The sequence below is a fragment of the Pseudonaja textilis genome, chromosome 2 (assembly GCF_049901715.1).
Source record: "Pseudonaja textilis isolate UNSWEBS1 chromosome 2, rPseTex1.2, whole genome shotgun sequence".
Lineage (NCBI taxonomy): Eukaryota > Metazoa > Chordata > Lepidosauria > Squamata > Elapidae > Pseudonaja > Pseudonaja textilis.
Genome location: NC_141991.1, coordinates 146278233 through 146296158, shown reverse-complemented (window position 1 = coordinate 146296158; position 17926 = coordinate 146278233). Strand labels below are relative to the sequence as shown.

At 39.9% G+C, this 17926-nt stretch overlaps 1 protein-coding gene across 9 annotated transcripts in view; it reads left to right on the top strand.

Moving 5' to 3' along the window:
• Positions 1 to 17926, top strand: part of ATP2B3 (ATPase plasma membrane Ca2+ transporting 3) — a 135131-nt gene that overhangs the window by 46258 nt on the left and 70947 nt on the right. For 7 of the 9 annotated variants that reach the window (XM_087925775.1, XM_087925780.1, XM_087925778.1 and 4 more), the window contains 2 exons: positions 3600 to 3765; positions 3874 to 4178. In XM_087925775.1, the coding sequence (XP_087781901.1) occupies positions 3974 to 4178 (205 nt within the window). In that variant the 5' untranslated portion in view covers positions 3600 to 3765; positions 3874 to 3973. The remainder of the gene's footprint in view (positions 1 to 3599; positions 3766 to 3873; positions 4179 to 17926) is intronic. The other 2 variants (XM_087925782.1, XM_087925776.1) reach the window with 1 other exon arrangement.

The window sequence follows — 17926 nt, the reverse complement described above, 5'->3', positions numbered from 1 at the left end:
AGGCATGGTTTTGGAATCAATATATCAGGTCCCTTTGTACATTCATCTAGTTATGTAGTGAGACCAATAATCCAAGTTCCATTGACGTGGCCTCAGCTAAGTGACTGCGTTATGCAGATGCATAATGCATACACAAGATCACACTCCTCTTGCTTCCTTATGGCAACTTAAGTATATAATTAAGGCAAAGGAAATTCTTCATGCATTGGGGTGGATCAAATATGTGTTGGATTTCTCTGGTTTGGATCCAATTTAGGCTACCCGTGGATTTGATCATACTAATTAGGAGTTCCTGTGAGTCTCTTGAGTTCTAAAGACAGTTGTATGATGCCTTGGTGGTTTCAAACTCTTTTTTTGGGATTACTTAATTAGCTGCATAGTTGCATAGCCCCTGCATGGTGATTTGGCATTCTAGGCTAATTTCAGTGGATAAGAAAATTACGTTTGCACAGAAGCATCTATTTTGGAAGGAACTTCCTGTTTCACTTGACCCAAGTTTTAGAAACATTTTTAAAACTACAATGTATCTGCATTCACATAGCACAGTGAACCACAAAGTAATCAACTACTTTACTGCTAAGGATCATCTTAATTATCAGTCCTTGCAGAACTATAAATGAATACGCAGAGAGCAATTGGACAATTGGTGAAGTCAGAAATTCTCCTTCTTGAAATGAAATAAGTCTAGGATGCCACAATGAGCCAGAGCTATAGAGCCAAAACAACTCTAAACTTTTAATACTAGTATTGACAAATGAAACCCAGTTTATACAATTGATAAAATCAAAAACATTACTGATTGCCCCACTTCTAAAAGCAAATAAAGCAACTTCAGGAAAACTAAGTAGGGAATTTTCTACTGGACTGTGATATGATATTACACTTATATAATTTATCGATGCAAAATAGATAATAAGTCATGGGGAAATGGGAGCATGGATACTATATTAGCTACTTATTTATATAGTAAACATATTCTGTATAGAATCAATAGTAAACAGAAAATTGGTTGAAAGATTTTTTTCAGAACCCTGGACAGCTCCTTTGCCTTGTCAATAACTTGCTGTACAGTCTATGTTTTCTGCCTGTGCTTGAAGGACCACTGGTGGTCCTTGAAGATACTGCAGGTGGTCCTGAGTTTCAATACCATTAAACTTTCCCAAGTGCAAAATTTGAATGATGTTTTTGCTTCATCCAGTGTTTTTGGTTGAAATCGTGTAAAATATTGGCATTTTCATTTAAATTTTTGCAAGAGGTTAGCATCCTCACTTGAATTTTCCACAATATTTCAGATAGCAGAATAACTTTATCCTGAAAGTTGCAAAATATTGAGCATTTTAATTTAAAAAATACTTTTAATTTTGAAGTTCCATGGGCACCATCACGAAGTTGCATACAGGTAAAGCAATTCACATAACGGAAATAGTTGGGAATCACTATCTTCATGCTATTATACTGGGTACAGTGCTTATTCTCTCCTAGTAGAAATTGATTTGGGAGGAAGAAAAAAATAATAGGTTATATGGGAGGAAGGAATGACTTGAAAATGGGTGTTTCATTCCTTGATAGCAGCAGCCTTATTGGGCCTATTGGGCCTTGTTTCCCTGAAATCACTATGAAGAAAATGTTCACCTTCAAGGGAGAAGCAGGAGACAATGAGACATGGATACCTTATTTACATTAGGTGTTTCGTGTTTATGTGCTCTTTTTGAAGACAAGAAGACAGCACTGGAAGTCAAACATTTGATTGCTCAAATATTCACCATAGTCTCAAAATGTTGCAGATTATATATTTGGAATGGATTACATCAAAACAATAATAAACAGAGCAGAACTGAGTTAAGTCTGGGAAATTCTTGAACTTTGAGGTATTTAGAAACCATAATTATAGGATTACTTGTTGACTCTAGATATGTTAGCACTAATTACATGAGCTACTTGTGAAACATTTAGTATGATCACCATACATCTTAAAGCCTATATATTCTTATATTATACCTACCCATTCACCCTCTATGATACCCTTATCTCCACAAATGAAGATTTATTCACAACATTGGGTGATCTGGTTGGTTCCTGATCCAGGTTTAAATCCACTACTCACTGAGAGCTGCCACGTGTTTGTGTTGGATTTAGAGCACTTGGGAAAACATACTCACACATACTTATATAATTAGGACTGGGGAACACTTCAAATTTGTTTCTAAAAGTCAAATGGAGGGCAGCCATACAACCATTGGAAAAGACACAGCTGTTTTAAGGAATTTGAAAAACGTAAACCTCTCTATGTTCCAAAGCACTTTTTAAAAGTAGAATATGAAGCACTATAGACCCCTAAAGTAAATTTACCAATTTCATGCGGGTTCCTTAAAAATTAGGACTCTACTTTCTTTTTCTACTGAAACTCACAGATTTATGTGAAAACTGTAGGCTTTGTTTGCCTTTCATATTTAAACAGGAGACCTGTTTCTTTAGTTGGAGATTAATTGACATTACAGCCTGAACTCTGCAGATATCCCACTTTTTCTCCAAACATTATGCACATTTACCAGTCAGATCTAGAAATAAGCACTTATTCCCCCTCTTTTATTTGAATGTAAGAAAATTCCTGTTATCAGTTTTGCTCTATAATAAAACCCTGAGGTGGGTTAGTTTTTTTATTATTTATTTATTTACTTGTGTGCATGCATGTGTATGGGTATGTTATGAATTACATTCTTCTATCCTTTAAATGGCACGTTACAAAGAATATTGAGGAATTTCTTTTTATTGCTTGATTCAAATACTTAAAGCTTTGATTTATTAATCTGGTAAATTTGCATCCCACTTTTATCAATATATTTAAATAGACAATGGAGGGTTTGGATAATATGCAAAGTAGTTTATATTTAATCTCTTGATTCCAAACCCTATTTGTAGTTAAATAATGACCTTGTCTTTTTTATCTTACTGTCTTTTACAATATATCAACATGTATTCAGGCCCTTGGGATCTGCAGGATCTTCCTGGGAAAATAGCATCTTAAAGAATATCAACAAATTAAATATGATTAACCGGGAAAGGTTAAGGAAGCTGGAGAGAGAGCAACATATTTTAAATTGCACATCATACTACATCATGCTATGTTTTAATCACAGTTCTTAACTGAGGCACATTGATTAAGTTAAGCCATAAAATGTTGATTGGCAAACATTAATGTTCAAGTTCAGGCAACAAGCTGACTTAAAATTAAATATACCACATTGGGGCTTAGTGGAAGGGTGCAAAACCCATGGACCACCAACAGTCTTTTTTGCAGAGCTCTGGATTCCCCAAAAACCATTTAGGAAAAGAAAAGGAACATAAAGCCTTAGAGATACTTAAAGCTACCTATTACGCTTCTTTAAACTCCTTGCGCAGAGAGAAACATATGTGCCCTGGCCAAGCCTATTTGGGGGAATTAGCCCTTAAGACTAGTGCGGTCATTGTGTTGATGGAAGGTATACATTCCTGACTTATTTCTAAGTGTCATTGCAGACATTGGTTGACCTGAGAGCTTCAGGCTTTGCTAACCTGAATGAGTGGGTGGAGCTTGACTACAACTCTTGCTTTTCTAACAGGTTTCCTTTGGGCAGCAGGAACACCCTTTGTGCCAAGCTCTAAGAAGGCCTTCATCTCTGCTTCTTCCATGGCTTGGCCCCCTGGCTGGCTGGCCTCTAGAAAACCTTGTGGCCCCACCCCTGAGGCTCTATAGAATGAATCCAGGAGACAGGCGGGACTGAGTAGGTAAGCGAGAAGAATTTGCAACCAGGAAAAAGGATGATGGACATTCTTTGCAGAAATGGTATTTTCTTTCTGATCAATCTATGCCTTTCTCCATTCTTCTCCATACAGGTTTTTCATTCTGTCTACCAGACTAACCTAGCTCAAATCTACTCTTCATCCTCCACACCTCTGCCCAGTGTAACCAGCTGGGCTGTGACTCACATCCAACATGGGAGACATGGCCAACAGCTCTGTGGATTTTTATCCCAAAAACCAGCGGCGAGAAATGAACCATGCAGGTGGCTTTGGCTGCACCCTGTCGGAGCTGCGCTCCCTTATGGAGCTGCGTGGGGCTGAAGCTCTCCAGAAAGTCCAGGAGACCTACACGGATGTCAACGGGCTCTGTAGGAGACTTAAGACTTCCCCCACCGAAGGTACCAGATAAATGACTTGGGCAGGCTCATAATCAGTGGGATCATCAGGTCAGAACTTGGGAGCAGGACCCAGAGACACAGACAGCAGAATAAATAGGTACCTCCTTAGGACCCACTGCAGATGAAAGCAAGGGAAAGCATACATAATCCTTATCATCTAAGGCAAGGGTCTCCAACTTTGATAACTTTAAGCCTGGGGACTTCAACTCTCAGAATTCCCCAGCCAGCTCTGCTGACTGGGAACATCTGGGAGTTGAAGTCCACCAGGCTTAAAGTGGCCAAGGTTGGAGACCCCTGATCTAAGGGACATCAGAGGCATGAAATAAAGGAAGTAAAATGCATTTATTATATAACAAGGATTGTCAGAGGATTGCACATTTTAAGGAATGCAAAATAATACATGTTATCATTTTAAGAGGGTCCTTTAACAAAATGTTTAAATCCAATTTCTTTTTCGTGTACATCACTTTAATAATCTCAGATTGTTCTCATTGTTGTTATTTAAGGATGCTTCAACCTCTCTTTATAGCTGTAGTCTCAATATCACAATGGAAACTTGCTAAAATGTAGCCATTCCTTTCATTTAAAATGCTTATATTAAAATTGTTCTATGACTTATTCAATGTAAGCCACCCTCTCAAAGTCAACTACACATATCTTAAGAGTGCTACATATTGTAAAACCCATTAACCCTCTAAGAACTAGCACTAATAAGCTAGCCTCTCCCTAAATAATCTACTGTTCCAAAATTAAACCATTACTTTCTTAACAAATTAATCAGACCTTCGGATTTTAGTGGCAATATTTATTTAACAGCATATATACCTGCACTGATGTTGAGGCACTACCAAAAACCCCTTCAAAACAAAGTCAACAGGGAACCCGTGCTCCCCTTCAAAACAGCACATTGGATTGGCTACCCAAACAGGAAGTCAAAATGATTTGGGGGGGGCATATGCTAGCATGCAGAGTGGTCTCTTCCTTTGATAGCACCTGGTTTCATCAAGCTGGATCACCTCAACCCTTTAGTTTTGAGGCATCGAAATGGAATTGCTTGCTTTTCCAAAGGAAGGCACCATCTCAAATTACAATGCTATGGAGATCTAGTTCAATGTGACACATGAGTTAGAGAAAAGCCATTTCATGCAGACATAAGAATTAGAATTTTTAAGAAGCAAGGTTCCCTTTACCTCACCAGCTGGAAAATGCTTCCTAGAGCACATAAGACTATATCAATATCAATATCTATCTATCTATCTATCTATCTATCTATCTATCTATCTATCTATCTATCTATCTATCCATCCATCCATCCATCCATCCATCCATCAGCTAACTGATCTATCTAACTATGTCATCAACTTATATATCATCTATCTACCCATCCATCTATCAACTATCTGTCTGTCTGTCCGTCCGTCCGTCCATCCATCCATCCATCTGATTAATTGACTAATAATTAATTATATTTTCAATAATTGGATGCTTAGCATCCTTAAAATATCCAGTCCTGGCACCTGACACAGAAATATAATTAAATCACTTATTCCCAAGTGGCCAAGGGTGAACGTTGTCAGGATAGATAGTGTCTGCCTAGGTCATTTAATTGTCATCATCTTTAGCAACAGCCTCCAGAGACATGGGTGGGAGGGTGAACATGATTAAAAGGAAGCAGTTTGAGGCTTCTGAAAATGTGTGAAGGGTGTGATTACGTATTGCCTAAATCTGCCAAGTGTTTTGTGCAATCCTGTTCTGGAATAAAATAACCACAGTGCTATATATGTGAGGAAGCTGGATATCTGTGTTATGAGCCTTTGTAAGAGAAAGGAACAAAGCCATGTAATTTTCCTTCCTTCCAAAGCTACAGTGATAGGAGAAAATCCAATAACCTACTGTATACTTTCCCAATAGTTTTCATTTAGATCAAGCCAGGGTGGGCAATCTACAGCCCTCTGGGTCCTTTTTTTCCCAGCCTCCAAAGCCCACTGCTGCATTTGAGATTACCCTACCAAAATCTGACAGCAGTCACATATAACAGCAGCAGCCCAATTTTCCACAGAACACCATTTTCTTACTTTTTTAAAAAGCCCTCCAAGTGGCAGCTGAGAAATCTAGTGCCAATCTTGCTAGTGATGACATTCCATCCTTGCCATTCCCGCAAAGTCCTCGATTATCCATTAAATACCAGAATGCATCTCCAAGACTTAGATGGTTGGCCACGACTCATTTGGACCATGTCCCCCTAGAGTTTTATTTTCTTGCTATACTCAGATTACTTGGGAAAAACTCCAAATTGCTTTAACAAGTAGCACTCTTGGCAAAGCATGCCACTTGAGTGATTATAGCAACAACCACAAAAGTGACTATAGCGGTACAAGGCTTTTCCAAGGAAGCCCTTTGGTGGGAGGTTCGAGGTAAACTAAAGAATGCCCTTCTTCACCCAGAACTTGGTTGCGCTGTGGAATCCACCCACCAGAAAAGCTGTGGAGCTTCTCTCCAGATTGGATAGCTTTAAAAGTCATATTGGAGTAATTTCAGACTATAAGTAACTATTCTTCATTAAGGCTATATGTGAGTTTCAGCATGACAGGCAAGGTGCTGTGGGACACAAGAGGGTGGGTTCCAATGGCTTTATGCCCTGCTTAGAGATTGACTGGGAGCCTCTGTGGAACAGTGGTTAGAGTGCAGTACTGCAAGCTACTTCTGCAGCCAGCTGCCTACAATTTGGCAGTTCAAATCCCACGGTTGACTCAGCCTTCCATCCTTCCAAGGTTGGTAAAATGAGGACCCAAATTGTTGGGGGCAATAGGCTGACTCTGTAAACTGCTTAGAGAGGGCTGTAAAGCACTATAAAGCAATATATAAATCTAAGTGCTATTGCTATTGCATGAGTGTGGTTGGCCACTGTGGTCCAACATATTGTTCCTATATCTGGGCTGTAGAAACCTAGAAGGCTGCTGTATGGCAGCAAAGAACTGGAGCTTTTGCTTACTTCTTTGCTAACCTCTTAATGATAATCTGTATTTTTGTAGCTCAGATGTGATAGACCAAACATGGTCATAGGGTTGTAAAAACGTGAGTTCATACAGGAAATTCCTTACATTCCTGACAGGAAAAATATTCTCTTCTGATGTGGCTATTGCTAAAGCAGAAGAAAGAGCCAAAATCCATGACTAACTGTGCAATTCTATGCATGTTTGCTCATAAGAAAGCTCTTCTATATTCAATTTTAGTTAGTATGTTTAGGCCTAAAGGAACTGAAGGAAAGATTTACCACGATAGTCCAATTTCACACTATTGTGAATAGAGTAGTGGAGACAGATCAATCTATATTAACCTAAATCTCCTGGTTTTGATTCCCTTGACATGGCAAGAATTATGCTGCTTGACTGGAGTTTATACAGACTAAAGCTTGCAAAATTCAGAAAGGCTTGATTTAGTGACCCATGGAAGATGGGTCTTAACTCTTCTGGAGGTGGTTTGACCCAGTGCTTTATATTCTTCCCAGATGGTTGGACAAAACAGCTCCTTTTCCTTCGCTCCAGTTCATCCCCAGGGAAAAGTAACAAACCGACACAGAGGTTTTGGCTTTGGGCTGCCCTACTGGACCTCCAGGGCCTTTTAAATGTTCCATTTCATGGGGCTCTGATACTTCTGATACATTCACCCATTTTGGTTGTGACTCTTCCTCAGGTGACTAGAGCAAGAAAAGAAAATTGTATTTCCAAGCAGTGGTGAATAACCATGATAGTCCTTGAAGTTCCAAGAAACTGCGATATAATTTTCTCAGCAGGGGCAAAAAAAAGTGTCTAAGGTTTCTCTTAAACCTAACATCACATGGATGCCCAGGGAAAATGAATTCTAATTCCCTCCATGACACAAAACTCTTAGCCTGCTCATTTCGGCAGGATCCCCAGTCACATAATACCTAATCAAAATTGTCATCAAGCTGTAAAAGCAGAACTGGCCAATTATATGGTTGACCTGTACTGTAGCTCAATTGCCTAAAAATTGCCCACTGGTTTTCTAAGGCTAAGTATCACAAGAGCAGAGTTTGTAGGAGTTCTAAGCTATAGATTTTAGGCCTTCTTGATGCAATTCATGGCAACCTGCCTAAGGATGGTAAAGTCAACACTTTCTCCTTAGCTCTATTTTCTTTAGTTGTTTTCCAAAAGGGGTTTGAACTTTTCTTCTTCTGGTAATGGCAGTGATACATCACATGCCCAAATTTCTTGCTTAAGGGTGGAAGTGGGGAAAAAATCTTATTAGCAAAGAAATTACAAGTATGGTTTTATAGTAGCCCATCACCCCACTTCCCTCTCCATAAGTACAAGCCCTCACAATTATACAGCCCTAGTATTCTCCCAAAGTCTTTCATCCAGGAATGAGCAGGCTAGAACCTGTCTTAGTTCCACAGCTAGATAAAATTGGCCAAATGCTGAACATAGTTTAGATTAGAAAGGTGAGAGGGCCCAGCTTGGAGAAGGATAACTGTTTTTCTTTTAGTGATGGTTGTCGTATTTGTGGAAGGTCAGACATAACTGGTTAAGTCTGAAAGGGAGCAATCGGGAGTAGGATTAGTGTCCTACTCTAGGGTGTGTTTTTCAACACACCCCTCCCAAGCACCAACAACTGGCAAGGAACCAGATAATTATTTTACACATTCCATAGTTGCATTGAATCAGTGGTCTCTTACACCCAAAGAATCCTAGAGCAAGAACCAAAAGGTTGCGTAGACCTTAACAGATATTGATCAATAAGCAGATCCCAAAATGCAAAAATAATTTCTGTAAACAGATCCCAAATGCAAAAATAATTTCTTTACACCTGGTAAGGAAACAAGATAACTAGAAAGGAAGACATGGGCAATAATGTGAAATCATTTCAGATTTAAAAGTGAAAGCTTTGATGTATATTGGTTGAGCCCAAATCCTGATATTCTAAGAAGCTAACAACAGGTTTACAAATGGGAAAGATAAGGAAGCATGGCAGAATATATCTTTTGACCCCTTCGGGGTGTAAACTCTATAATCAATTAAGTCATAACCAGGTTGCCAAAATAATAAAATTTCTATTCCCAAGGAACCACATGGGAGCCACAGCAAGAACATACATCTAGTAATATTATATTCCAAAGCATCATTATGCAACCGATTCAGTCTAAGTTCTATCTTTCAACTCCAAAGTTGAAGATATCAGAGGCAATCAGTGCTGGACTAGATGGACAAAGAGCACTAGAGCTTCTGGTGCTTTTTGGATCCTGCAGCCTCAGGCAGCAGATGAGCACATGAAACACCACAGAGTTTTGAGGTCCACTTGGTCTCGATCTTGGGATCCAGTGATCTGAAGGATTGTCTCTTTCCCCAATTCATTGCTTTGCCAATCTCTGTACAGTTAACCTTAATGCACACCAAGGCCTTCTGATGCATAATGTCAGAATGGGAAGGTTGAATCCCGAGAAGTGGTATCTCTAAGCATGGGTATGGTACCTCCCCTTCCCTTGATAATAAGTTACTACATAGGAATTGCAACATTTAGCAACAAGCAAACAACTATTTTGGGGACAATTACTTCCTTTTCCCCCTTTCAGGCTGTGTATGCAGGAGGGCAGGGGGGAGGAGTGAGGAATGGTGTCCTTGTGGTCCCAACAGATTCACACAGGGCCTGAGGTTTGGACAGACTGAAGTCATGTCCTTCCTATTTCCTAACCATTGTCTGCACCTTGAGATGCGGCTGTTTCTGTTCCTTCTAAAAGGACAGGCAAACCAAGGGCTTCCCTTCCCTGCTTTGCTCTCTGTAAAAAACAATCTGTGTTTCCAAGTGTAGGAAAGCAACAGAGCTCTGGGAAAGCACGAGAGAATTCAAAGCAGACCCATTCTGTCTTCTCGCGTACCTCCACCTCTCTCCCTTTGCTGCTTTCTCCTTGAATTGTCCTTGAGGTTGCTGCAGCCAAGGCTGGTTCATTCTCTGCTGCAGGGAGCTGCAGGCTTTTTCCCATCGCATTGAGAAGGGAAGGGAGGGGAGGGGAACCAGGCAAGGAAGAAACAGGGCAGCGGGCAAGTGCTGGAAGGAAGGAAGGAAGGAAGGAAGGAAGGAAGGAAGGAAGGAAGGAAGGAAGGAAGGAAGGAAGGAAGGAAGGGGAGAAAAAAGCAACCAAAGAACAACCAGGATGAGAAAGCGGCTAGATGATCATCCAGACAGAGAACCTGAGGGAAAAATTGATCTTCGTGGCTCTCACTGACACAGAACAAAAATCAACAAGCATTTCTGGATGATCCATATTGCCCGTGCCTGTGCCCTTACCACACTCAGCAAACATACTGTCTTTTGCCCACACCACCCCTGTCCTTTTCTCTTTTCTATCTCTTGATTTTTTTTTTAGTCTTTCTTTCTATTCGTTCACTCCTCCCGGGTATTAGCAATTCTACTGGATTTTCTCAGCTCTGAATGTGAGGGTCTGTGTCTGATAGGGCAACCTAGTGGTGACCTGGTGGCTCATACTGTATTCTTATATGTTTGGGGTGATATGTAGTTGTTGCTCTTGTTTTAAATTTCATGATAAATTGCCCGGACTATCATTCTTTCATTTTTCTATCTGTTTACTGGCTGGACAAGGGAGAATAAACTGGACCTAAATTCTGATCTGATCTGACCGAGGCCTTTGTATTTACCATAGGAGGTTCAATAAGGTTGGCTGTCTAGTTCCTCAACCATGGCATACGTTGGTCACAGTGGATCATCCTCAGGTCCCTTGTGTTCGATTCCTGTAAGATCTTTTATTGGAAGAAGGATCTTCGAGAAGAATTCTGATTTTGACAGATTTCATCGCTTCCCTATTCCCTATTGAGCCCAGGTCAAGGTGCTAGATCAGGGGTTCCCAACCCCGTGGCCGTGGCCCACTACCAACCCATGGCCAATTTGTAACTGGGCCACATGAGTGGTGGGCTTGCTTGCATGAGCAGTGGGCTAGCAGGTGTGCACACCTGGGCACAGCTCCACTTGTGCAAGTCGAACGGTGCACACGCGCATGCTCACATAAGACGAGTGGCACGCGTGCATGTGCATGCTCACCAGTGGTGGGATTCATTTTTTTTTTTTTTTTTACTACCGGTCCTGTGGGCGTGGCTTGGTGGGCATGGCAGGGGAAGGATACTGAAAAATCCCATTCCCTCCCCACCCCACTAACCTGCTTTTCAGCTCCATTCTCCAACAAAAGAAGACCCAGCCGGTCAGCTGGGACTCGGGAGGTGGAGAATAGATGGGGGCAGGGCCAGTCAGAGGGGGTATTTGCCGGATCTCCGAACTACTCAGAATTTCTGCTACCGGTTCTCCAGAACTGGTGAGAGACTGCTGAATATCACCTCTGATGCTCGCACGACCCGATTCCCCTTCCACCTCCCTGGGCTGCCAAACCACAAAGGTTGGGGGCCGCTGTGCTAGCTGCCTGAAGCCATATCTCCATTTTTTCTAACCCACCCTGATGACACCTTTCTTTCTGTCAGGTCCTCCTAGCATGGCCTTCATTTTATTCCCAGTCCATGAGCAAGACAGTCAGATTATTCTTAGCTGTACTAATGTTAAAGTGACACTTTCTCTTATTCTGACATCATCCAAGGGCACCCTTGAGTCCTATAAAAATGTGTAGGCTTTGATTTTCTGATTGTACATCATCAAGTAGGGGTTGACTCTTAGCAACCACAGAGATGGTTGGAGATGGTTGGAGATGGTTCTCCAGAGTGATCTATCCCCAACCTGGCTCGGATCTTATCTTAACAATACAACCATTACCAGTGTAATTTGGTCCATCTACTTTGCTGATGGTGGTTGTCTTTTCCTCTCTTCTCCCATTTTTTCTAGGTCTTCGTCCCCATCAATTATCTTGGGAAAGACAGATTGCTAAAGTTACTTGAAACAGACAATAGAGTAGAATAGAGTTTGGCAAGGAAGTCAGCCAAGTCCATGCTTGTATAGATTTCTGCTGACTCGGGGGTGGGCAGAGAGCTCTAGAACTTGATGGCCCTGAAACTATACTAACCTGCCAAAAAACTGTCATCATCATTCCTCCCACTGCTTCTTTCCAATCCTATTCCTCAAGTGGAATAAGCTGCTGATCTGAAGGTAGGGAGGATCAGAAAAATGACTGACGGGCAAGAATCTAAGGCAGGAAGGATTCACCTTTTCAAGGAAGAGGAAAATTCAGAAGATTGTTGGAGATTCTTCTGAACCATTAACAACTTAACTACTGCTATTCTGATCCACAAAAGAAACTGAGCATATTCTATAGGCTCACCCTATAGCAGGGTCTTCAAACTTGACAGCTTTAAGACTTGTGGACTTCAACTCCCAGAATTCCTCCTCCAGTCATGTTAGCTCAAAAATTCTGGGAGTTGAATTCCACAAGTCTTAAACTTGCCAAGTTTGAAGACCCTTGTCCTATAGGAACAGAGTTTTGCAAAAGTGTAGATCAAATGATTTGAATCCATTGTAATGTACTATATACAAAAAGGGTGTTAGAGTAATTATTGTTTTTCAGGACACAATAATGACACTGCTTGGGTTTTTGTTTCAGAAGAAAATCACATTGTATTGAAGCATTCTCTTTCAAGCATGTTTAGGACTATAATATTATTATGAGTTGGAGGCAGGTTATACAAAGGACATTCCTCTATTTTGTGAATGCACGGGTTGTCACCCAGCAAGGGGTCAGATGAAATTGCTAAAAGTTGCATCAATGAATCATAGGCAATTTTTGGAACTGATTACACACAAAGAAAAACCTATGAACAGGAAGAAAAAAGTACAGTAGAACATTTAACATATGGGTTTTAAACCTGCATGAAATGTACACACGGAAGTGGATGTACGGTGTGTGTACCTTTTGGACAAAATAAAATAAAATGGCCCCATTCCCTTGGAATTGTTACTCTTGATGGACTTTTCAAAAAGTTGCCCATCTGTACTCTGAACAAAGACTTCTTCACTGGACGCCCTGTCCACTCCCAATCAGTTTAAAGACAGTGCTCTGTTTGAGATACCTACCCAAAATGGATACTTGGTCTCTAGACCAAGTAGCAGTTTTTCTGATTAGAGTCTTTTCTACTCACTGGAGATTTATTATATGTCTTCTTTTATCCATTTATGAAGTGACAATTAATTGACCAGTTATGCTGGATTTTGGAACATGATATTGGTGAAACCCATAAGCCTGAAGACAATCTTCTTGCCTTGTGCTGGGCCCTTTGCCCCTCCTGATTTAACTAATAATAATAATGCTAGTTCTCAAAAACATTTCTGCTAGGAAGCACCGACCTTATATGTCCTTTTTATTGCCTGACATGTCTCCAAGCTCCAATGGAGGATGAAGTCTTTGGAAGAGTGCCAGAGTTAGAGGAGAAATTTTGCCTGGGCTAATATCTATGTTTGCGTCTTGTTTCAAAATGCAGTAGGCCATGTGGCGTATGAGTCTCTGTGATGTGGTTGGTTTTTCATCCGGCTTTGGTGTGTGAAGCATGAATGTTTTGTCTATTTGTATTTGCTAGAGATGATTCATTTTGAACATGTTGGGCCTCTGGGGGCATTACTAGTCCCTGGGCTTCTGAAGTTCTTTTTTGTATTCAGTCAGGCTTTTTGTATCTCTCTGTATATCCTCCATTGTCCTGCGGAATGTATGTCAGAACAGAAAACAGCAATCAAAAGAATGGATCTGTATTTTGGCATTTTGATAACCATTGGGGCTCCCTTTGAACAAATATACTTTTATCTCCTTAGTTTACATTTGGGGAGGTAAATGATTTGTGGCTGGTAGAAAACACTCTTACAAATGGATCTACCCATCAAAACATTGGATAACATTCCACCATTTTCCCCCCTGATGATTAACATCTGATCCCAAAAGACTGAAGTACTTTAATTCCTTTGAGGATCCTGGCATCTGTGGTGCTACTTTTTTAAAAAAAATTCTGTGTCTTAATCCAGCAGCTTTTTTTTACAGACAATAGTGAACAAAACCATTTATCTTCTTGCCAAATGAACTTTTCATTGTCTTTTTATCTTGTAAGCTATCAAGAATAGGAGCAATTCAGTGGCATACACCGTTTATAAATTATATTATAATCACCACCATGTTGGGAAAAGTTTCTGCTTCTACTTGCTTCACCTGAACAAGATACTAAGACCACAGAGGAATAAGCCAGATTGGTTTTTTTGTAGTCATCTGGTAAGCCTAGAAGGCAAAAAGAAATTGCACCTACACGTTATAATATCCTGTGAAACCTTACTAGTTAATAAGAGAGATAGCTCCTTTATGGCTATATGCCTGCACCACACTGAATTAAATAATTAACCCTCTTTCAGGGTTTGCACAATTCACTGAGCTTTAAATTGACCAAAAGGGTGAGCCTCACGAGACATTCTCAACCACTAAAAAAAAAAACCTTTTATTTATTTTTTATTTTATTTGGTTTGTCAATTGCTTACAAGATAATAGGTATAAGTAAAAACATAGTTATGAATACATGGACACATATAAGAAAAATAAAAGAAACAATAGGACAGGGACGGTAGGCACGTTGGTGCACTTATGCATGCCCCCTACAGATCTCTTAGGAAAGGGGTGAGGTCAATAGTAGAAAGTCTAAAGTTAAAGTTTTTGGGGTTTGGGGAAGAAACCACAGAGTCAGGTAGAGTATTCCAGACATTGACCACTCTGTTGCTGAAATCGTATTTCCTGCAATCAAGTTTGGTGCGATTAACCTTGAGTTTGTATCTATTGTTTGCTCTTGTATTGTTATGGTTGAAGCTGAAGTATTCATTGACAGGTAGGACATTGCAATGTATGATTTTATATACTATACTTAGATCAGACCGAAGGCGGCGTAATTCTAGGTTTTCTAGGTCTAGAATTTCAAGTCTGGTGCCATAAGGTATTCTGCAATGAGTAGAGGAGTGGAGAACTCTTCTTGTGAAATATTTCTGGACTTTCTCAACTGTGTTAATATCATATACGTAATGTGGGTTCCAGACTGATGAGCTGTATTCGAGTATTGGTCTAGCAAATGTTTTGTATGCTCTAGTTATCAGTGTAATATTACCAGAGAAAAAGCTATGTAAGATTAGGTTAACAACTCTTAATGCCTTTTTGTCTATGTAGTTACAGTGGGTTCTAGCACTTAGATCATTAGAGATGAGTACTCCAAGATCCTTGACAGAGTTTGAATCATCAACAAGGTCTTGACTGTATTTTATTTTCTGATATATTTTTTTGCCAATATGTAAGACAGAGCATTTATTTGTTGAGATTTGAAGTTGCCATTTGTTTGACCATTCTGATACATAGTCAAGGTCTTTTTGAAGGGTAGCATATTGTCTGTGGTGTTGAATAGCTTTACATCGTCAGCGAAGAGAACACAGTTGCTCTTAATATGATCACAGAGGACATTTATGTAGAGTATGAAAAGAGTTGGTCCTAGAACACTGCCTTGGGGGACACCACTGTTGACAGGTACAGAATTTGATAGGACACTCCCAATGTTGACCATTTGTTGTCTGTTTGACAGGAATGCTTCTATCCAGTTATGCAGGTGTCCAGAGATACCATAAGATTTTAGTTTTAGGAGTAGTTTGTCGTGTACCACTGAATAAAAGGCTTTACAAAAGTCTATGTAGATTGTGTCTATTGCTTTGCCCTGATCAAGTTGTATAGTCCATATGATATTAACCTTACCAAGGTTAATATTCTCCTAGAGTGACAAGTGAGAACAATATAGATAAATCTTTAACGAATCTGATTATGTAAATACAGTCTTTAAGTAATAAAAGGTGACAAGCATAATACAAATTATATATTATCATTTTCTTAGCAGATAGCTTTTCTTTTCTTTTCTTTTAAATAAAAATGTGTGTCCTCTTGTTTCTATTACTATTAAGAGTTTATTTGGGAAGTATTGCCTGCCACCCAGTGTCCAAAATCAAATTATTTTGAACCTGTATATCAGATTAAGGAAAGAATTGATCAGCACTTAACAATTTATGTTTAATATAATTGCTTAAACTAAGCCAGAGTGTTAACACATGAAAATACACTATTATTACTCTTATATATACAAAAATGTTACATCATAGCTCCCAGTTCTTTAGCTAGTATTGGCCTTCTGATACCTTCCCAAGAACCTAGAAAGTTGTAGTACATCAATATAATATACCTGCAGATTAAAGCAGTGTGTACTTTTGTAATTGGCAGATAGAATTTTTGTTATTGTGTGATTTCTAAGTGCCATCCAAGATATTTCTGGGTCTGAGACTCAATATGCTGATAATCATTGGGACCGCCACTTCACGTTTATGCCAAAATCTTTCAACTTTTTAAATATCTTCATATTTTGTGATCATCTCCAGTTGGTATTGCCATATCAATTATCCGCACTTTCTCCCACAGTTAAATCTGGTGTGTTATGAGCAAAGATTTTATCAATTTGTTATTCAGAAATCTCACAATATTTTAATTTGCTTATTTTCAACTACTTTTTCAAGTGTATATGCCCAACAATTTTTCATTACTGGCACATGATAATTTTTACAGATGTTCCAGTAAATCATTTCGGCAACTCTGTTATATTATTGTTTATAAGCAGCTTGTGCAATCTACTTGCATGAGCTGAATATACAGTATTATCTACTGTTTCTTCTGCTTCTTTGCACAATCTGCATTTTGAATCATTTGATTATTTTTCCCCTCCTAATTCTGACATTGATTGCATTAATCTGAACAGCTTGCTCTTGGGTAGCTGACATCAAGCCCTCAGTTTCTTTTTTAAACGTTCCAGCCATTGCCAGTTGTCAAGCCTTCAGTTTCTTTCTTTTTTAATGATCCGGTTGTAAACCATTGCCAGATTGTATTTTTATTCACTTCATTATTATTATTCCTTTCAGATGTTGGAGGGCTTACTGGGCTGAGCAAACACACTTAAGCTCACCCAAATCAACTTGCCAGGCTGATTAAAATAACACCTTAGTTCCTTTTATTAACCAAAATATATGTATTTCTTAGTATCTAGATTACCCAGCCTCTGTAGTTTTAACTGCTGCTCTGTTGCCTCCTTGCCTTGAAAAGCAGAGGCACTGCTCTGGCACCCCTGGGCCAGCTGTGGAGGGCATTTGAGAGCAAACTCTGGGTTGTCGTTCCTGCTGCTTGCCTGGCTCTCTGGCATTTTTAATATTTAACAAGGACTTAACAAAGCTAAGGAAAGGTGAGCAAAGCAAGAGAAGACAACTACAGTGCCACCCAGTTGGTCCTTTCATCTCCCAGGAGCTACTGAATCCCACCCGGGGTGAAGTCCTCCTCCTTCACTACAGGTGCCAAGTCTTTGAAGTGCCAGCCTATACCCACTGACATTCATAGCTTCCAGAGGACACTGGGGGTGGACTGATGCCCTAACATTGCAGAGGGGGAATCTGAGGGGGTAGCAGCCCAATCTGGGGCAAGCCTGCCGTGCCACAGTATGGTGCTCCTGCTTGTTCTATTGGTAGACTCTGAAATCCTACCCTCACTTGACCAGACATGACCAGGCTGGCCATGCTGTGAATGAGAAGTTTTTCAGTTCCCTTCCAGACTTCTCCTTATGAAGTTGAGAAGGGCCCTGTGTATAGTTTTGATTTGGTGAAAACAGTGCACCCAAACTAGCAGCACCCCTGGCTAGGAAGGAGCTGGACAATGAAGAAGTATTTAGGTGGGAAAAATGGGATGAGAGGGA